Source organism: Hemitrygon akajei, unplaced genomic scaffold, assembly GCF_048418815.1.
Source record: "Hemitrygon akajei unplaced genomic scaffold, sHemAka1.3 Scf000045, whole genome shotgun sequence".
Taxonomy (NCBI): Eukaryota; Metazoa; Chordata; class Chondrichthyes; order Myliobatiformes; family Dasyatidae; genus Hemitrygon; species Hemitrygon akajei.
In genome coordinates this window covers 8,295,029-8,317,365 of record NW_027331931.1, presented here as the reverse complement: position 1 = coordinate 8,317,365, position 22,337 = coordinate 8,295,029, and the positions used below count along the sequence as shown (strand labels likewise).

Genomic DNA, 22,337 nt, shown 5'->3' with positions numbered 1-22,337 from the left:
ATGATATATATGATGATGATAAATATATGATGATTTTAATAGCTTGAAAGAGTTAGTTTTAATTGAAGATTTCAAAAGGTGTGCTCCTGATGATATAAAGATGTATTTAGATGAAAAGGATGCTGCCACTTTGCAGGAGTCTGCTAGATTAGCAGATGAGTTTGCTTTAACTCGCAAGGTTAAGTTTACCCAGAATAAGAGCTTCCAAAAGAGTGCCAGGGATCACCAGGGTAAACCAGAAATTACAGCTGGGACTAGTGACAAGAGTAAGGATGAAGGGAAGCAGTTGAAGGAGAAATTTTCTGGTCATACTTGTTACTATTGTAAGAAAGCTGTTCATATGATGGCTAATTGTTCTTTCCTGAATAAGAAAAAGGAAAAGAAGGCAGTCCCGAATGCCTGTGTTCAGTTTGTTGAAGCACCTATAAACCCACAGGGTTCTGAACATTCTGTTTCAGGCTCAGTTATGGACTGAGAGTTCTGACCGAGTTAAGAAGGGATTCGATCATTTTATGTCAGATGGGTTTGTATTAGTAAAGGAAGGGTCAACCCCGGTATGAGTGAAAATTCTTCGAGTTACTGGGGTTACTCAGTCACTTATATTAGACAGCGTTCTAAAGTTTGGTGATGAGACTAACACTGGTGAGGTAAATCTTATTAAAGGCATTGGGGGTGGCATGGTTTCTGTGCTGTTGTACAAGGTAACTTTACTGTCAGGGTTGGTTTTGGGACCTGCTAAAATCGGATTATACTCCAGTTTACCATTGGAAGATGTTAGTTTGCTGTTAGGGAATGACCTAAAGTTGTTCCTGCAGTGCTGTTGACAACTAAGACAACCACTGACGACCCACAGATGGATTTTAACATTTATCCTTCCTGTGCAGTAACTCGAAGTATGGCTAAAAAGTCTGCCAATGCAGACGGATCTGTGCAGCATGACTCTGATACCCATGATAACCAAAATCGGGATTCAGGTTATGATGACTTGTCAGGGAATTTCTGCCTTCATTGTTTCAACAGGATTCAGGTCGTAAGTCTGATGAGAAAGATTTATCCCTGTGTAGGAAGGAGTTTATAGCAGAACAGAACCGAGACCCTGAGATTGAAGCTTTAAAAGAAACAACTCTCTGAAATGATGAGATTAAGAAAGTGCCAGTAGGGTATTATCTCAAGGATGGAGTGTTAATGAGGAAATGGAGGCCACCTGCTATACCAGCGAGTGAGGAATGGGAAATTGTTCACCAAGTTGTAGTTCCTAAAGTTATATGGCTGTAATTTTAACTTTGGCCTGCAGTATGCCATTAGGTCGACATTTTGGAGTGAATAAAACTGTAAACAGGATTATGAAATAATTCTACTGGCCTAATTTGAGGAAAGATGTTGTGACCTTTTGCAGAACCTGTCACACTTGTCAAGTTGTGGGTAAACCGAATCAGGTCACGCCAGTGGCCCCACTCCGGCCTATACCTGCATTCAGTGAACCCTTTTTAAAATTTATAGTGGATTGTGCTGGCCCATTGCCAAAGACTAAAGCTGGCCATCAGTATCTGCTAACTATTATGTGTACTGCATCCAGATTCCTAGATGCAATACCTCTCAGAAATGTTAAAGCTAAAACTGTGGCGAAGGCTTTTACCAAGTTCTTTACTTTATCTGGTTTGCCTAAAGAAATCCAGTCTGATCAAGGAAGTAATTTTACATCTGGATTATTCCAGCAGGTAGTTTATGAACTGGGAGTGAAACAAATTACATCGGCTGTGTACCATCCGGAATCACAAGGGGCTTTAGGAAGATATCATTCTGCCCACAAAACAATGACTCAGACATACTGTGTTGAAAATGGAAAAGACTGGGATGAAGGAATAAATTTGTTTTTGTTTGGAGTAAGAGAGTCGGTACAGGAATCACTGGTCTTTAGTCCATTTGAACTTGTATTTGGTCATAGAGTGAGGGGACCTTTGACCTTGTTAAAGGAACAGTGGATTGATGGGGATGTACATGTTAACTTGTTAGACTTTGTTTAGAATTTCAAGAATAAACTACACCAAGTCTGTAGTCTAGTGAGACAAAACTTAAAGATTTCTCAAAACAAAATGAAGTGTTGGTTTGATAAGTGGGCTTCAGAAAGAAAATACCAGGTGGAAGATAAGGTGCTTGCCTTATTTCCAATATTGATGAATCCACTTCAGGCGAAATTCAACAGACCGTATGAAATAGTCTCTCAAATTAATGATGTGAATTATCTTATTAAATCACCCGACCAACGTTAACTAACACAGGTGGTACACATAAATATAATAAAGCCTTATTTTGACAAGCAGGCACCATCTGTGAGTGTTGTTGTCAAAACATATGAATCTGGCAACCCTGAGAATGAAACAATTGACTCATCTGAGAATTTTCACAAGCCAAACGTGGTCCCAGTTAGGCTAATGAACTCGGTTGTTCCAAAAAAACATTGTTAACAAGTTGGCTCATCTGCAGCCAAAGCAACAACAACAGCTGAAGGAAGTAATTCTGAAGTTTAAAGATTTATTTCCCGATGTTCCCAAGCAAACCACGGTCGTAGTACATGATGTAGATATTGGTCAAGCCAAACCGATTAAACAACACCCATATTGCATGAACGTAGAAAAGTGTAAATTGGCTGACCAGGGAATTGAGTATATGCTGGAAAATGGTATTATTAGTCCTTCAGCATCAGATTGGAGCTCACCCTGCGTTATTGTGCCCAAACCTGATGGTAGTGTTAGATTTTGCACTGATTATGGGAAGGTAAATGCAGTAACAAAAACAGAATCCTATACTATCCCTAGGGTGGATGATTGCATCAATAAGGTTGGAAAAGCTAAATTTCTTACAAAGATTCATCTGTTGAAAGGGTATTGGTGTGTTCCATTGACGGACAGAGGTAGAGAAATTTCTGTATTTGTGACACCATCTGGGTTGTATGAATACAATGTTTTGTCTTTTGGGAGGAAAAATGGTCCAGGATCATTCCAGAGAATGATTGATTTTGTAATTCGAGGGTTAGAACACACAGATGCCTGTATTGACGACTGAGTCACAGGGAGTGACGCTTGGGAAAAGCATATCTCTGCAGTAGAGAAGCCGTTTGACAGGCTTTCTCAGGACAACCTTACAGTTAGCTAAGAGTGAATTTGGCCATGCCAGTGTGACCTGTCTTGGCTATGTTGTTGGTCAAAGCAGGTTGGCTCCTGTTCGGGCAAAAGTCCAGGCAATTTCTCAAGTTCCTATTCTGACTGTTAAGAAGGCTCTTAGAAGGTTTCTGGGAATGGATGGATATTATCGTAAAAACTTTGCTGCTATCGCTCTTCCTCTGACCAATCTCCTGAAGAAGGGTGAAAAGTTTGTTTGGACCGAGCCTTGTCAGAAGGCATTTGATCGATTGTAAGTTATTATTTGAGATTAGGCCAATCAATGTAGTGTTGTCAGCAAATTTCATTAGCAGATTGGAGCTGTGGGTGGCAACACAAGTCATGGGTGCACAGAGAGTAAAGGAGGGGGCCAAAGAGATAACCCTGTGGGTTGTGTGTCCTGAGGGTCAGAGAGACAGAGGAGATGGAGCCCACTCTTACCACCTGCCGGCGATCTGACAGGAAGTCCAGGATCCAGCTACACAAAGCAGGGTGAAGGCCGAGGTCTCTGAGCTTCATGTCGACACTTCACGCCTTCGTATGGCTACTGCTCTGCCCATGACTGGAAGGAACATCAGAGAAACAAGCCTCCACTCCATGGACTCTTCCTACACTTCCCCTCCCTTGGAAAAGCAGGGCATGTACACAAAGAACCTCACAACCTGGACATTCTTGCTGCAAACCCGCTGCCACATTGGCGGAGAGATACAAAAGCCTTAAAGTGCGTAACACCAGGCTGAAGGACGGCTTCCTGTCTGCAGTTATAAGCCAAATGAATGATAAAATGGACTCGGCCTCACAATGTAACTCGACGTGACTCTGCACCATATGTCTATCTGCACTGCACTTTCTCTGCAGCCATAATGCTTTGTTACAGTGAGTGTTTTGTTGTATATCAGCTCAATGTACTGTTGTAATGTATCTATCTGTGTGGATGGTACATCAGGGAGGATTTTCACTGTAGCTCAGTACATGATGATAATAAACAAATTCCCCATTTTGATTGTGTGTAAATATAAGACTGAGCTTCTGCTCTGGAACCACAGAAGGAAACTGAACTGTTGTCTTTCTGAGGAACGCAAATAAATAGAAAAGGCTTTAATCTCTCATTACGATCTGCGGTAACTTGGAACAGGTGACCGGTGGTGGGTCTCCCATATCAATACCAGAATCAAGTTTAATAGCACCGGCATATGTCATGAAATACGTTCAGCAGTAGAGCCTAATTTTAACCATGGATTTTAACAATCGTGATTTAATATAAGAATATAAATATCACATTGTTAAATTAAAAAAAGCACAAAATGAAAAAAAGATGTAATAAACTATTTTAATTGTGCCGACTATTTGACTGACTGGGTTGTTGCTTTGGAAGTAATGGAGTGAAGCTTAACTGAACTGTACACATTTATGAGAAGCTCAGATAATTATAAAAAGCTAAATTCTCACATAAGTGTGTCAGACACCCAGAAACATCGGCTGCACTTCAGCAGGTGAAAACAGTGAAATGAAACATGCTGAAAATATTGCCGAAAAAAAAATATTGTCCACCAAAACGAGAAGACGTGACAGATCCGGAACTCACTGACTTGTCTGAACGGGGAAAGATGAAGCTACACGTACACGTAGAGCAGTGACCCGCAGATGCTGCAGATCTGCGGAAAACGTGAAAAGGAAACGGGATCACATGGCCGTTTTGGTCGCTGACCCCCAGACAGATGTCCATTTACCCACTACTCTGTGGAAAGAAGCAGGCTTGCCGCTCACATCTCCTCTCACCTCAAATGTATTAGACATTTCAACCCCCAGGAAAAATATATCGTCTGTCCACTCTATCTATTCCTCTCGTAATCTTATAAACGTCCATCCAGTCTCACCCCAGCCTGCGCCGCTCTGGAGAAAACAACACAAGTTTGTCCAGCCTCACGTTCTCGCTCATGCCCTCTAATCCAGGCAGTATCCTGGTAAACCTCTTCTGCGCCCTGTCCAAAGCCCCGATATCCTTCCGAGAATGGGGGCGACCAGAAATGTAAGAAACACTCCAAATGTGGTCTAACTAGTTTTATAAAACTGTGTTACGAACTGAAACGTTTTAGAAACGAACCAGCAGCAATAGAGTTCACACTGGAGTCTGGTTTTGATGTTAATACCATTATCTTTAGTAGTATCGACTTATAATATAGTAACTTAACGAAATAAAGGAAAGTTAACAGTGTTATGTGTATATATGTGTAAATATAACTCCCAGACTATCGAGCCTGAGGGAACAAAGCTGAGGGTCTTGAGATGGTAAAGTTGGAAATTTCAGTAATACACGGAATAAATGATGGGAGAGAGATATTTGTAATCCAAGGTGAAATGTAGAGAAAAGGCCGTTACTTCAAAATAACCGCCGTCGAAGTTCTTATCCGCTGAATCCGTCCACAGCCGAGTTATCAGCGAAGTGACCTGTCACAGAAATACCGTCTTCCAGGGGTTACCCCACAACATACCCAGGCAAGGGTTAACACAAGATATTCCAAAACTCACTCCTATGGATTATACGAAGTGACAGCCACACACATTCGTTGTGGTTCCGTGTACCGATGATCAACCCACTCTTGTGGGCATAGGAGAGTTCCAAGCCTCAGCTGCGACTAACTGAAGCGATCAGCTTTTCCAGTCTCTCTCTCTCTCTTTAGACTGGCCGACTGCCTGTCTGCAGATCGCTCTCTCTCTCTTATGGTTCAGTCCACAGTTAGCGCTGTCAGCCTGTGACTGACGTCATAGTCCCGCCTCCTCACGCCGGCGCTCTTAAAGAAACAGTCACAGTACGACCGCAGGCTCGTAACAGCTGCAACACAACTTCCCGACTTTTGAACTCAATGCTTCAACTAATAAAGACAACCATGCCATTTGCCTTCTTAACCACCCGATCAATCTGTGCAGTCTCTTTCAGGGAGCGATGAACATGGAGTCTAAGTTCCCTCTGATCATCGACACTGTTCAGGGTTTTGCATTTAACAGTGTACTGTCGCATACATTCGACCTACCGAGCTGCCAAAATGATCATCACTAATCAAATCTCACTGAGATTTCTCAGGTCCTGTTGAATTTATTGCCAAGTGCACAAGTACGGGAAGGTACAGGGACAGAGAAACACTGACTTGTGGCAGCATCACAGGCAAATACATTCAGATAACACACGGAACACAAATTATACGATTCTCTGTCAGTAACAATCTGTAAATATGTTTTGTGTCATTAACAATATATAAAATACATTGTATCATGATCAATATTAAAATGTGCATTTTGTGTCAATAACAGTCTTGGAAATGTTGAATTTGTTCCCTGTCTCCATTCCTCCTGTAATCCACAACCAGCTCCTGTGTTTTTGTCACAATGAGGGAGAGGTTGTTTTCTTGACACCACTGTGTCGGGGTGATGACTTCTTCTCTGTAGGCTGCCTCGTTATTATTTGAGATCAGGCCAGTCAGTGTAGTGCCGTCAGCAAATTTAATTAGCAGATTGGAGCTGTGGGGGGCAACAGAAGTCATGGGTGCACCGAGAGTAAAGGAGGGGGCAAGGAGACAACCCTGTGGGGTATGTGTGCTGAGGGTCAGAGAGACAGAGGAGATGGAGCCCACTCTTACCACCTGCCGCCGATCTGACAGGAAGTCCAGGATCCAGCTACACAAGGCAGGGTGAAGGCCGAGGTCTCTGAGCTCCTTGTCGATACTTCACGGCTTCGTATGGCTACTGCTCTGCCCATGACTGCAAGGAACTGCAGAGAACATCAGAGAAACAAGCCTTCCCTCCATGGACTCCTCCTACACTTCCCTTCCCCCGGAAAAGCAGGCCATGTACTCAAAGATCCTCACAACCTGGACATTCTTGATGCAAACCCGCTCCCCCATCGGGGAAGAGATACAAAAGCCTTAAAGCGCGAACCACCCGGCTCAAGGACGGCTTCCTGTCTGTGGTTAGAAACCAAATGAATGTTAAAATGGACTCGGCCTCACAATGTAACTCGACGTGACCCTGCACCATATGTCTATCTGCACTGCACTTTCTCTGCAGCCTTAATGCTTTGTCGCAGTTACTGTTTTGTCGTTTTCATTTTTTTTTTCATTTTTAGAATTTTTTTTATTGGTACAGAATCTTCTACAGCTAAAAAATGTACAAAACTTCAATAGATTAATATGTATGCAATTAATAAAGCTGAAAAAACTGATCGTAAAATATAAAATTGGAAATATATAGAAGGGGAAAAAAAACCATTTAACTTGGAAAAAAAAACACTAACTACATAAGAAACACACATTTGACCATCATCTAAATATGAAAATAAGAATCATCAACCGCCATTTCATATTTATAAAAAAATAAAATTGGAAGGAAACCATATAGCGTAATTCAATTTAAATGATAATATTTGGCAAAAGAACCCCATCTTTTCTCAAAATCGAATCGAGGATCAAAAGTTCTACTTCTATGTTTTTCCAAACTAAGGCATAACATTCCTTGAGAAAACCTTTCAATTAATGTTGGGCAAGAAATATCTTTCCATTTTAATAAAATAGCCCTTCTTGTCAGTAGTGTAACAAATGCAATTACATGTTGATCTGAAGATGAAATACCCTGAATATGATATGGAACTATTCCAAATAGAACAGTCAATCTATTAGGTTGTAAATTAATTTTCAGAGCTTTAGAACTTGTAGAAAATAAAGATTTCCAAAACGATTTTAATGAAGTACATGACAAGAACATATGTGACAAAGTAGCTACTTCAGTTTTACATCTATCAGAACATTTGTCTATACAAGGAAATATTTTAGATAGTCTCTCCTTTGTTAAATAATAACGATGAACAATTTTAAATTGAATTAAACGATGGTGGGCACATACAGAAGAAGAATTTAAGTTTTTCAAAACTCGAAGCCAATCTTCATTAACAAAGGCCATATGAAGTTCTCTCTCCCAATCTTATTTAGTCTTTAGTGATAGGTTCTCTTTTTGTAACAAAAATAAATTATAAATTCTGCTAATGGAACCTTTCACTAAGGGATTTGATTTCAAAATCTTATCCAACAAATCAGATTCTTGTAAATATGGAAACTTATGTAGATATTGCAGTTAAAAATGTCCAATCTGAACATATTGCTGAAAATGTGTATGAGCGAGAGAAAATTTGTTAAATAACTCTTCAAAGGTCATCAATCGACAATCACAAAATAAATCTGTAAACGAATGGATCCCTTTATTTTTCCATAGGAGAAAAATTGGGTCAGTTGTTGAAGGTTTAAATGAAAAGTTTCGATATAAAAACTAGTCAACTTAAATCGTTTAAATTTTTTTTTTTAAAAAAACGAAACTGAACCCAAATCCGTAGGGATTGTTTAATAACCGGGTAAAGATTTAAATTTGGAATTTTAGAGAGCTGTAAAGGTAATGGAGCTCCTAAAATTGAAGTTAAATAAAATTGTTTAACAGCTTTTAATTCCAAATCAACTCATAATGATTTTTGGTTCTTATCAAGCCAATGTAACCAAAAACATAATTGTCTAATACTCACAGCCCAATTAAATTCACAGTCTTAAATTAGGAAGTGCAAGTCCACCATCTTTTTTAGATTTGTGTAAATGATACTTATTAATTCTTGGTCTCTTATTGGTCCAAATAAAGGAAGAAATAAGAGAGTCAATTTGATCGATTTTTTTTAGTTAAAAAGATGTGTATATTTTGGAAAATATATAAAAATCTAGGTAAAATCATCATTTTCACAGCATGAATACGACCTATTAAAGAAAAAGTAAGTGAATTCCATCTAGAAAATAGTTGTTTCATGGAGTCCATTAAAGGAACTATATTCGCTTTATAGAGATCTTTATATTTTTTAGTAATTATAATACCTAAATATCTAAATGTATTAACAATTCTAAAAGGAATATCATCATAAATACTAACATGGACATTTAATGGAAACAATTCGCTTTTATTCAAGTTAATTTTATATCCTGAAAATCTACCAAAATCTTTAAGTGTTTCCAAAAGATTAGGAATTGATTCCTCAAGATCTGAAATAAAAACCAAAAGATCATCTGCATAAAGAGAAATCTTATGTATGGTTCCATTCATAGAGATACCAAGAATATTTTTACCTTCACGTAGTGTTATAGCTGAGGGCTCCAATACAAGATTAAATAATAAATGGCTTAATGGACATTCCCGTCTAGTGCCACGAGAAAGTGAGAAAAAAAGACCTGCAGTTATTAGTAATGACAAGCTCAAGGACGGCTTCCTGTCTGTGGTTATAAGCCGAATGAATGATAAAATGGACTCGGCCTCACAATGTAACTCGACGTGACCCTGCACCATACGTCTATCTGGACTGCACTTTCTCTGCAGCCATTATGCTTTGTTACAAGGATTGTCTGTCGTATATCAGCTCAATGTACTGTTGTAATGTATCAATCTGTGTGGATGGTACGTCAGGCAAAGTTATCACTGCAGCTCAGTACGTTATGAGAATAAACAAATTTCCCATTTTAATTGTGTGGAAATTTTAGACAGACTGATTTTCTGCTCTGGAACCACAGAAGGAAACTGAACTGAATCCGTCACATTAGAGTTATCAGCGAAAGTGTCCTGTCATAGGAATACCGTCTTCCAGGGGTTACCACACAACATACCCAGGCAAGGATTAACACAAGATATTCCAAAATCCACTCCTATGGATTATACGAAGTGACAGCCACACACATTCGTTGTGGTTCTGTGTACCGATGATCAACCCACTCTTGTGGGCATAGGAGAGTTCCAAGCCTCAGCTGCGACTAACTGAAGCTATCAGCTTTTCCAGTCTCTCTCTCTCTCTCTTTAGACTGGCCGACTGCCTGTCTGCAGATCGCTCTCTCGCTTATGGTTCAGGCCACAGTTGGCGCCGGCAGCCTGTGACTGACGTCATAGCCCCGCCTCCTTGGAGTCTGCGATCCCTCTGATCATTGACACTGTTCAGCAGTTGTTTGGAATTCGGCCGATCAATGTAGTGTGGTCAGCAAATCTAATTAGCAGATTGGAACCCGCCACTGCAGCCCCCACAGTGCACTATGTACTGATTGTAAAGCTACGAAATTGCATGTGAATAGTCTCCCCTCCCCCAACTCCAGTCTTTATGCGTCACTGGGACATCTCACATCTCGCTGCCTCCGCCAGGACATTAAACTGTGAACAACTGTGGTCAGGGACTGATCTCTGGGGTACTCCAAATGCTTCCTCCTTCCAGTCTGAAAACGACCCACTCATCCAGACACACACCACCGGCAGTTTATCGATCTCCAACGAAAAAGCCTAATCACCTACTCCTGAGGGTCAATACCATTGTTGACTCTGAGTTTACCACCGTCAAATGCCAGGAGGGACATAATATTCAGAAAGTCTCTAGTCACAGCCATGTAAATAAAATGTGATCTCTGTGGGTGTGTGGCGCATGCTCAGAATGCGAAGGAGACAGTCAAACTGAGCCAAGTCACAGACTGATGAAGGGGAGGAATGATCCATTTTGATACACAGAGGGAAGCAGAGAGTTTGATATTGTGCCTGGTGCCGAGGCTGCGGTCAGTTTGAAGATGAAGTATTATTCCTCCAAATTGTTTGGAGCTGTGACAGTATCAGAAGTCACCATGGAGACTAAAATTATCTGAGTTGAAATGTTGTCCTTCCCCTCCTACTGGCATTGCATGGAGTAGACGTGTTTCTCGAACAGCTTCGTTCTTTTTAAGTTACTGAATCCAATCTGCGTTGATGTCTCGTGCTAAAACTTCTGGAAAAAAGAAGAGGATCCTTCTGTGACTGTGGAAGCTATTGCGGAGCTAATTCGGAAGCTCAGAGCGAAACGTCTGAACCACATTCGGATGTGTGTTTAAAGGTTACCACAGAGCTTAAACGAATTGAGATTCTGCTGCAGACTATTCAAAACACTTTGCAGGAACAGACTACTCAGATTCAGGAACATGAAGATGCTGTAACGAGACTCGATACTAAGACGGATGAGTTGGGGAAGTTCGGAGATAAACAATCGAAAATCGTTGAATCTCTAAGACGAAAGATTGTCGCCTTGAGAATAGATCAAGAAGGAACAATATACGAATTTTGGGTCTTCCTGAGTTGGTCGAAGGCAATCGACCTTCAGAATTTTTTGCAAAGCTGTTGGCTCGTATGTTTTCTGACGTTTTGGAGACTCCGCCCAGAATAGACCGGGTACACCGAGCCCCAGTGTTTAAATCCTCTTCTCAGCAGAAACCTCCACCTGTGATCATTGCGTTTCTTGAAAAGAAAGGTTACTATAATTCGCCATCTCGTCGGTTAGGTATGATTAACTTTGAAGATGATAAGATAAGGCTGGTCGTTGATTATTTGCCCGGGGTATTAAATGAACGTTTTAAGTATAAAAAAAAGTCATGGCTGAGTTATATAACGAAGGTTATAAACCTTCACTAAATTACCCCGCTCGTCTCAAGAACATTTTGAAAAATGAAATGTTGTCCTTCATCCACTGACAAGCTTTGTAAACTTTTAACTGTGTAGAAAAGTCAAAGGATCTGTGTATGGGAATCACAAACACAACAGCTCGTTAGTTCCGCTGTATCTGTCAGTTCACCAGCGCTTGAATGCCGCCGATCCTTGAATGTGGAGGCGGAGATGCTGGAGAAGACAGCGCCCCACTTGCTACAAGGAGAGCCCGAGCACGTGCCCATGTCCATGATCTGATTGGATACATTGCCATGACGTTCAGAGCACCGTGACGTCATTCACTGACTCTCATTTCGGAAGGGGTTCATCCGGCCATCGCAGATGCACCAACAGCTTCGCACTGGGATGCGGCTGTTCACCTGCTCCGTGTGTGCGAAGAGACTCATTCAGTTAACCCACCTTGTGATGCTCCGGTGAGTTCACAATAAATAGAGGCCACATTTCTGTCCGGAGTGAGCAAAGAGTTTTACTCAATCATCCCAGCTGCTGCAACACCAGCAACTTCACATCAGGGAGGAAGTTCAAATCAGCTCCGTGTTAAATGTTTAACCATCACGGTGACTGAAGGCAGCTGCAGGTTCATGAGGGACTGTTACTGTCAGATTCTGCAGTTCTTGCGGCTGCTCATCGCACCCAGGACTGAACCCTGGTCACTGAGCATTGGAGGAGTCTGTTCTGCTGATGTTAGACTTAAACTAGACTGGCGTTTAATACAATGGATCTGTGAAAGATAAACCAGTTTTTTTTAATCAAATCCCGTGTGTCAGGTACTTACTGTCTCTATCGCACTCAAAATGTACACGAGAGAGGCCACTCGGCCCATCAGATCCTTACCCATGTTTCTGTTCCATTTCAGTTTATGAAAATCTATCCCTGCCTTTCCCCTCTCACCCTCCCTGAGATGACAGGTTGCAGCTAGTCACCACTCCGTGGGATAGGAGATTTCCCTTGAATTTCATAGAATCATAGAAATCTTCAACACATTACAGACCCTTTGGCCCACAATGTTGTGCCGACCATGTAACCTACTCTAGAAACTGTCTAGAATTACCCTACCACATAGCCACCTATTTTCCTAAGCTCCCTGTACCTATCTAAGAGTCTCTTAAAAGACCCTATTGTATCCGCCTCTACCACCGTCGCTGGCAGTGCATTCCATACACACACCACTCTTTGTTTAAAAAACTTAGCTCTGACATCTCCTCTGTACCTACTTCCAAGCAGCTTAACCCTATTCCCCCTCGTGTTAGCCGTTTCTGCCCTGGGAAAAAGCCTCTGACTATTCACACGACCAATGCCTCTCATCATCTTATACACCTGCATGAATTCCCTGCATGATTTTCTCCAGACGATGAGCTCACTGTGGTTGTGACGTTCTTCAGGGCTCCGGACGAAGTTGGTTAAACTCCTTCTCTGCTCTTTTCAAAGTTTTGGGTCATTTTCACCAATTTTAAAGGACTGTGCCTCAGACAGCTGGGTTGTTGCAATTGTTATGTACCAGTAGCAACAGATCACTAACGGAGTCTGGTTTCGATGTGAAAACCACTATCTTTATCAGTATCCACTCCAAATATAAAAGATTAAACGAAATAAACAGAAGTTAACAGTGTTGTGCATATATATAGCTCCCAAACTATCAAGCTTGGGAAACAATGCTTAAAGTCTTATGATGGTAAAGTAGAAAAGTTCAGTAATCCACAGAATAAGTGAGTGAGAGGAGAGATTTGACAGCAGACCAGTGAGTGAATCTTCGATGGAGCAGAGTCAGAAACCAAAGTGTTGCCAGCCTGAGTCAGGGCTTTGGGGCTCCAGAGAGAGATGGGGTCTAGAGCTTACGAGGAGGAAGAGGAATCAGACCAGCAGGATGTGGCTACAAAAGGAACATTTGGAAACTGGTTGACCGAAAAAATTGGTGGTTAATTTCTGCAAAATACTGCTGGAAATCAACAGATCCGGAAGCAAATGTGGAGAGGAATAAATAGACAACGTTTAGACCGAGCCTCTTCAGCATGCCTAGACTGTGTACTCCGCTGCTTAGTTGCTGCCTGAACTGCAGAGTTCCGCCAGCATTTTGTGTGTGTGTGTCTCTGTATTTCCAGCAACTGCAGAATCTCCTGTGTTTTATACCTGCATTTTACTTTGGCATGAGCTACACGTTGAAATTGAGTATATTGTTTCTGGAAGCCGCTTTCTGCGTTAAAACAGCTGCAGATTTCTCTACACACACACGAAAAAAAACTGAGGTATGGACATTGATCCGCTGCTTGCAGAAATGTTTAATGGCACCCACATTACCCATAAGGTCCTGCGTTAAAAGATTTTGACCGGCTTTGAAGCACCGATGAAATGCGCAGGCGTCAGGGCTGTGACGTTTCCGAATATTACGCATGCGCGCAGTACACAGAAGGCCTTGCAGATTTCGGTGCAGGTAAGAGCGATTCTAAGTCTTTTTATCTTAAACACCGATTTCAGGGCAATTCCTGTGAACTTCGAAAACTGTGACCCGCAATCCTGGGACAGTCCTGCTCTCTTCCCTCTCTCTCAGCCCCACGATCCGTACACCGGCCCCGGGGATCTTCCGGCTGATGAGGGAATCGGAACCGATGGATCTCTCAGACGGAGCTGAGCTCCAGCTATCTAAATACAAGGATTAGGAACTCGGAGAAAGGGAACAAAATCTTTTACATCACCAGTAGAGAAAATCGCCTTTGTTTTACCTCCAATCACTAATAAGAGAAAATCTGCAGATGCTGGAAATCCAAGCAACACAGACAGAATGCCGGCGGAACTCAGCATTAGTACTCTTTTCCACAGATACTGCCTGGCCTGCTGAGTTCCTCCAGCATTTTGTGTGTGTTGCTTGTTCTACCTCCTGTTGCTCTGGACTTTTCTACCGGTGAGAACATGTTTTGTCCCATTCTCTCTGGGTACGTAATGATATCAAACACCTTTGCCCTGGGCAACAAGCAGCTTTCAGATCACAAATGTGCCAGACTCCAGTGAGACAGAGAACTGCCCTTCCCTTCATATTCATTGGGATTCCCATCACTGAGTTCACCACCGTCAGTCACCCGGGGGAGAGTTCAGAGGAAATATTTATGTAGAATGCAGAAATTGGTGATACCTGTGTGCATGTGGTGGTACTAAAGTTGCCCGAGAATTTGCAAGTGGGAAGCAGTGGAGTGATGTTTGGAAATCTGACATTTTAAAGTGTAATTTAGCAAGCAAACCACATATGGACAATGTGCAAAAGCTTTGGTGAGAAAATCATTCATTACCCGTTACAGGCCTGCTACATAGGTTGTGCGAGAGTGCAGATGAACTCGATCGAACCCAGAGGAGATCAAAGTTCCTATTGACAGTGAAAATGAATACATCTGAATCTGAATAAAATACACTGCGCACATGTTGTCACTGGCTAAAAATGCACAATACAAGCTTTACATACACACTGGTCATTACAAATTACAGGAGACATTGGTGGGAAGGTGGTGAGACCTCCAGTGTCCCTGATGCCCTCACCTACATGATGTGCATCCAGCTGTAGCTTGTAACCCTGCACTTTATGGAGTTGGATCTTGAAATGGGTGAATTCCAGATCATCCAGCAGATGGAGGGGAGTGATGGATATGACATGAAGTGAGATGAGTTACACCCAAGGTGCAGGATACAGGCAACTGGGTGCGAGTCAGGAAGGGGAATGAGGTTAAATAGCCATCGCCAAGTACTCTTGTTGCTATCCAACACAGCAACAGGTGGACAACTTTAGAAACTGTTGGGGGGAATTGCCTGGCAGAGGAAAGTCAAAGGGGTGATAGGGGAACAGAACAAGAGGGGACTAATATCCTAGTAGTAAAGCTTGCTAGACGTAATGTTGGGGGGGGGGGGGGGTGATGTGGTTAAAATAAGTTGTAGGGGGAATGGGAGCCAGAATGACAGAACAGATAGTGGAGAGGGTGAATTGAATTGAATTGACTTTATTAAATACATACTTCATAAACGTGAGGAGTAGAAATCTTTACGTTACGTCTCCATCTAAATGTGCAATGTGTAATTTATAGTAATTTATAATAGATAGTTTGTACATAGGACATTCAATATAACATCAAAATGCAATTGTATCTGCATGAATTAATCAGTTTGAAGGCTTGGTGGAAGATGATGTCCCGGAGCCTGTTGGTCCTTTTGCTGTGGTACCATTTCCTTGATGGTAGCAGCAGGAACAGTTTGTGGTTGTGGCGAATTTGGTCCCCGATATCCTTTGGGCCCTTTTTACACACCTGTCTGTGTAAATGTACTGAATAGTGGGAGGTTCACATCTACTGATGAGCTGGGCTATCCGCACCACTCTCTGCAGTTTCCTGCGATTAAGGGAGGTACAGTTCCCATACCAGGCAGTGATGCAGTCAATCACAATGCTCTCAATTGTGTCCCTGTAGAAAGTCCTCAGTGGCCCCATCCCAAAGTTCTAAATACTGTTGAGGTGAAAGAGGTGCTGCTGTGCTCTTTTCACAACACAGCCGGTACATACACACCATGTGAGATGCTTGGTGATGTTTACAGATTGGAGATGGCAGAAATGCCCTATTATTATAGAGACGGGAAGAGCATCAGAGAATTAAATGGTCATTCCAGATACCAGCACTGTGCCAAGGTACAAGATTATTTCTCTCTCCAACTTGAGTTGAACTTCACTGTGATGTCAGATCACACCTTGACAACTCAAGTCATTTCATTTGAAATGTTGTCCTTCACCCATTGATGGATTTTGTAAATCTTTTCACAGGTTAAAAATGACAAGGAATTTGTCTACGGGAATCTCAAACACAACATGCCAGTTTTGCTGTCTCTGTCCAGATATTTAAGAGAGGAGCAAGGGATTCCCTCGATCATCCTTCCTGCTCAGACTGTGGGGAAGGATTCACTCAATCATCTGACCGACTGGTGTGCCCGTCATTTGCTGGGACACTGGGAGTGGATTTAGTCAGTCATTTCAACTGAAGGTACATCAGCAAGTTCACACTGGGCAAAGCCATTCATCTGTTCTGTGGGTGAGAAGGCATTCAGTTGGTCATACCACGTGTGGACACACCGGTCAGTTCTCTCTAGGCAGAGGCTGGTCATCGGCTGAATTTTTGGGGAAGGATTCACTCGGTCATCTGACCTAATGGCTCACCAGCGAGTTCACACTAGGGAGCGGCCGTTCACCTGCTCAGTCTGTCGGAAGGGATTCACTAGGTCATCTCACCTGCTGAGACACCAGTCAGTTCACACTGGAGAGAGGCCGTTCATCTGCTCAGACTGTGGGAAGGGATTCATTTGCTCATCCCAACTGAAGGTACATCAGCGAGTTCACACTGGGGAGAGGCCGTTCACCTGCTCAGACTGTGGGAAGGGATTCACTCAGTCATCCGACCTACTGGCACACCAGTCAGTTCATACTGGAGAGAGGCCATTCACCTGCTCAGAGTGTGGGAAGGGATTCACTTGCTCATCTCACCTACTGAGACACCAGTCAGTTCACACTGGAGAGAGGCCATTCACTTGCTCAGACTGTGGGAAGGGATTCACTTCCTCATCTCACCTACTGAGACATCAGCGAGTTCACACTGGAGAGAGGCCGTTCACCTGCTCAGACTGTGGGAAGGGATTCACTTGCTCATCCGAGCTGAAGGTACATCAAAGAATTCACACTGGAGAGAGGCCGTTCACTTGCTCAAACTGCAGGAAGGGATTCAATCAGTCATCTGAACTGAAGGTACATCAGCGAGTTCACACTGGCGAGAGGCCATTCACCTGCTCAGACTGTGGGAAGGGATTCACTTGCTCATCCCTACTGAAGGTACATCAGCGAGTTCACACTGGGGAGAGGCCGTTCACCTGCTCAGATTGTGGGAAGGGATTCACTTTCTCATACAAACTGAAGGTACATCAGCGAGGTCACACTGGGGAGCGGCCGTTCATCTGCTCAGACTGTGGGAAGGGATTCACTTGCTCATCCCAACTGAAGGTACATCAGCGAATTCACACTGGGGAGAGGCCATTCACCTGCTCAGACTGTGGAAAGGGATTCACTCAGTCATCTGAACTGAAGGTACATCAGCGAGTTCACACTGGGGAGAGGCCATTCACATGCTCAGTGTGTGGGAAGGGATTCACTCAGTCATTTAAACTGAAGGTACATCAGAGAGTTCACACCGGAGAGAGGCCGTTCACCTGCTTAGACTGTGGGAAGGGATTCACTCAGTCATCCATTCTAATGGCACACCAGCAAGTTCACAGTGGGGAGCAGCCGTTCACCTGCTCAGACTGTGGGAAGGGATTCACTCGGTCATCTCAACTGAAGGTACATCAGAGAGTTCACACTGGAGAGAGGCGGTTCACCTGTTCGACTATGGGAAGGGATTCACTCGGTCATCCGACCTAATGGCACATCAGCGAGTTCACACTGGAGAGAGGCCGTTCACCTGCTCAGACTGTGGGAAGGGATTCACCCGGTCATCCGACCTATTGGCACACCAGTTCATACTGGGCCGTTCACCTGCTCCGTGTGTGGGATTCACTGAGTCATCTCATCTACAGACAGCAGCGTTGTTCACACAGGGGAGAGGCCGATCACCTGCTCGGACTTTGGGAAAAGATTCTCTCAGCCAAATCAACCAAATGTGCACCATTGAGTTCACACTGGGGAGAGGCTGTTCACCTACTGTGAATGTGGGGACGTATTCACTCAGTCATCTAAGCTTATGTAACTCTCGCTTCGGCTAGCAGCTTAATATACGGGGTGATAGACCCCCACCCCAGCCCAGTCAAACTTAACAAATCTCGTTTGGGTGGATGCTGCTTGAGGTGTCCCCGTTACAAATTAGTATGCTCAAATAACAAGCAGTAAACAATATGTGATTAAATGATTGAGCTTTATAATTCTTACTTTGACCATAGCATTAGTAAAGAAAATTAAAAAAAAGAAAAAGTGCCCTCTCTCTCCATTTGCATTTTCTCATGTCTCCCTGGGAAAAGCCCGTGGTAATCTCTCTTCCAGACTCACAAGAAAGAACATTTCTGTCATTGGATAGTCCCAGCACTCCAAAACCCTGTTATCTCTGGTCGTAACCTAAACATTGCTGCTACAGAGAAACCATCACAGCAGCAGGGCGTGGTAACGAATGACAGAGTAGTAACATTCGGAAGCTGATTGACAGAGAAAATCTTTTGTTTGTCTGACTGATGACACAAACTATACCCATGGCGAGGTGCTCCACTGGTCGAGGAACTTGTGTGCATTGGGAAATGCTTTATCTACTGAGGGAGTTGTTCCTGCTTGTTTATCCTGTAATATTATATCCGGATGGTTATTATGGACTGTCCTATCTGAAATAATGTATTGATTAACGTATAATTTTGTCACCATCTTGTCTTCTTAGATCGTTGGAATGTCTCCCATGGAGGGTCATACTCATTCCACTGTTTAATGTTTCCTTCCAGAGTGATGATTCATTTTTTTGAGTTGGCCTCTCATTTAAGTTTTCTGGTCTGTATTTCTTATCACGATTGCATATACACACATGGAGTGCTAAATCCAGTTCATTTTTGATTAAATTATATACTTAGAAGTTTTATCTGACTGTTGTGTGATCTTTCCTCATGTGTGTTATTTCTCTTCCTCCTTCTGTCCAAGGTCGTGTTAATCTCAGTGGGTTTGAGTGGAAATAGTCTTTTCTAAAGCTTTCTTAAGATCTTGTTTATCTTTCTAAATTTTACTGATTGAAATGGGACCAAGATAATTTTATTAAAAAAAATTCAGTGTCGGTATTGATGAAAATGTTTATTGCCTGTGTGGTATTTGCTAATTATTGAGCTCTATTTGGTAGGTTTTTTAAAGCCTTGAACTAACTTTTGTCAAAGGTTTTCCGTATTCCGCACTACTTTCTATGTTCTTTGCTTGTTGATATTCCAGATACGTGGGTACCCAGAGTCCCGGTGAAGGGTCTTGGCCTGAAATGTTGATTCCCATCCATAGATGCTGCCTGACATGCTGAGCTCCTCCAGCACTTTGTGTGTAGCTCTCTAGATTTCTAGCATCTGCAGGTCCTCTTGTTTCCCAGATACTTACATATTTATTGAAAGATCAAGCTGCTATTGGGTTGTGTGGCTCTGTTGGTAAAATATTAAATAAAATAATTAGAAAGAGGTGGCATAGGGTTGGAAGGTGTAGAATATGTGGGTAGAATCAAAGAACAGCAAATGTACAAAAAAAATCCTTGATGGGAATTGTATAGGGACCTCCAAACAGTAGTAAGAATGAGGTCCACAAATTTCAATGCGAAATAGAAAATACGTGCCATACGGGCAATGTTACAATAGTCATGGGGGATTGTCAAGCAGGTGATTAGGAAAATCAGGATGGTGTTAGTCTCAAGAGGAGGAATTTCCTAGAATGCCTACAAGATGCTTTTTTTCCCGAGCATCTCGTGGTTGAGCCCACTTGGGGATCAGATATTCTGGATTGTTGTAATGAACCAGAATTAATTAGGTCACTAAAGTCCAAAGAACACTTAGGGGCAAGTGCTCTTAATATGATCAAATTCACCCCGACATTAGAGAAGGAGAAGCTAAAGTCAGATGTGGAATAAAGAGAATTAGAGAGGCATGAGAGAAAAATTGGTCAAAATTGATTTAAAAAGAACACGGGCAGGGACAAAAATGGAGCAGCAATGGCTGGAATTTTTGGAAGCAATTTGGAAGGCACAGGATATATACAGTGGCATGCAAAAGTTTGGGCACCCCTGGTCAAAATTTCTGTTCCTGTGAATAGCTAAGCGAGTAAGAGATGACCTGATTACAAAAGGCATAAAGTTAAAGATGACACATTTCTTTAATATTTTAAGCAAGATTACATTTTTAGTTCCATCTTTTACAATTTCAAAATAACAAAGAAGGAAAAGGGCCCGAAGCAAAAGTTTGTGTGCCCTGTATTGTCAGTACTGAGTAACACCCCCTTTGGCAAGTATCACAGCTTGTAAACACTTTCTGTAGCCAGCCAAGAGTCTTTCAGTTCTTGTTTGGGTAAATGTCTGGGTTCAGTCATAAGTAGCAAAGTACTGACTGTGGAAATTACAAATCAGAATATTATTAGAGTCACAGAGAGCAGCAGTACTGAAACAGGCCCTTCTAGTCCATGCTGACCTGTTTTTGTTGTTACTGCCTGGTTCCAACTACCTGCACCAGAGCCTCCATACACCTCCCACCCGCGTCCTCACCCAAATTCCTCTTTAGTGTCTAAATCAAACCCACATCCTCCACTTCCACTGGCAGCTCATTCCACACTCTCACCAACCTCTGAGTGAAGAATTCCCCGAAAATAATTCACTTTCACCCTGAACGTATGCCCAATGTCAGGGTGAGAGGGAGGACGGGGCAGAGAGGGAAGACAGTAAGGGGAGGGGGTGTTCAAGTGCAGAGAGGGAAACAGAGCAGAGAGATTATACTGAAAATCTTTCAGAAAAAGTAATTGAACTTGCTGCAAACCTACTCTCCATATCCTGTACATTCTTAACCAAATTATTGATCCAGATGACAATAATGGTTGATGTTCAAAGTAAATGTTATTATCAGAGTACATATATGTCACCACATACAACCCGGAGATTGTTTTTCCTACAGGAACACTTAGCAAATCGGAGCATAGAATTCAACAAACTGTGCAAATGCAAATATATTTAAATATCAATGAATAATGAGCGCAATGGGGTGTAACCCTGGGGAACCTCACTAGGCCTGGGCCTCGAGTCCAATAAACAGCCTCCCACCATCACTCTCTGCTTCCTACCATCAAGACAACTGTGCATCCAGTGAGCCAGCTCTCCCTGGATCCCGTGTGATCTGACTTTCCACAGGAACTTACCATGTGAACCTTATCAAAGGCCTCACTGATGCCCATATCGGCCCCGATCCTGGGACAGAGGTGTCACTGATCAGAGGGCATAGATTTAAGCAGAGGATGCAGAGGTTTAGAGGGACATGAGGTGGAGATTTGTCACTCAGAGCGCAGCTGAAATCTGGAACTCACTGCCCGAGGTGGTGGTGGAGGCAGGTCCCTTCACAACATTTACGAAGAGGATGAGCATTGAAACTGCCGAGATACAGTCGGCTATGAACCAAGTGCTGATAAATGGGACCAGTGTAGACAGTGAGTGGACGGTCAGAACAGGTATGGCTGGCCAAATGCCTGTTTCCGTGCTGTGTGATCCACCACTCCGGACATGCTAAATTAACGATGGTGGCACCGCAAGGCATTGATTTCAAAACTCCACATCCCTCTCCATCCTGAAATAAACCAGACTGCACCCCTTTGTCACCACTGGAAATAGCTATTTCTGACAAGGTAATATATCAGTGATTAAATCCGGCACCAAACACCGTGTTTTCATCCCTGCACATTGTAACTTGAACCATCTAACTGAGGGTCTGATGGAGACATAACCCCTGTCCTCTGCACATGTGATCACATCTCCCCTGCGTCTGACATTTCAAATACCCTCAGAAGGGTTTTCTGATTCAGTCTGAAGGTTATGGTACATTCAGCTCGTCGTCAGACCTGACAAACCATGTCTTCCCACAGCTGGTTCCACCTGTTGGTGTGTCCTCTTTCCTCCACCTCCA

At 42.7% G+C, this 22,337-nt stretch overlaps 1 protein-coding gene across 1 annotated transcript in view; it reads left to right on the top strand.

Annotated features, from left to right (window-relative positions):
* LOC140720655 (uncharacterized) overlaps nucleotides 1-22,337 on the top strand; it is a 107,653-nt gene that overhangs the window by 3,869 nt on the left and 81,447 nt on the right. The window contains exons 2-3 of the mRNA XM_073035502.1: nucleotides 16,914-17,349; nucleotides 17,854-18,005. Coding sequence (XP_072891603.1) covers nucleotides 16,914-17,349; nucleotides 17,854-18,005 — 588 coding nt within the window. The remainder of the gene's footprint in view (nucleotides 1-16,913; nucleotides 17,350-17,853; nucleotides 18,006-22,337) is intronic.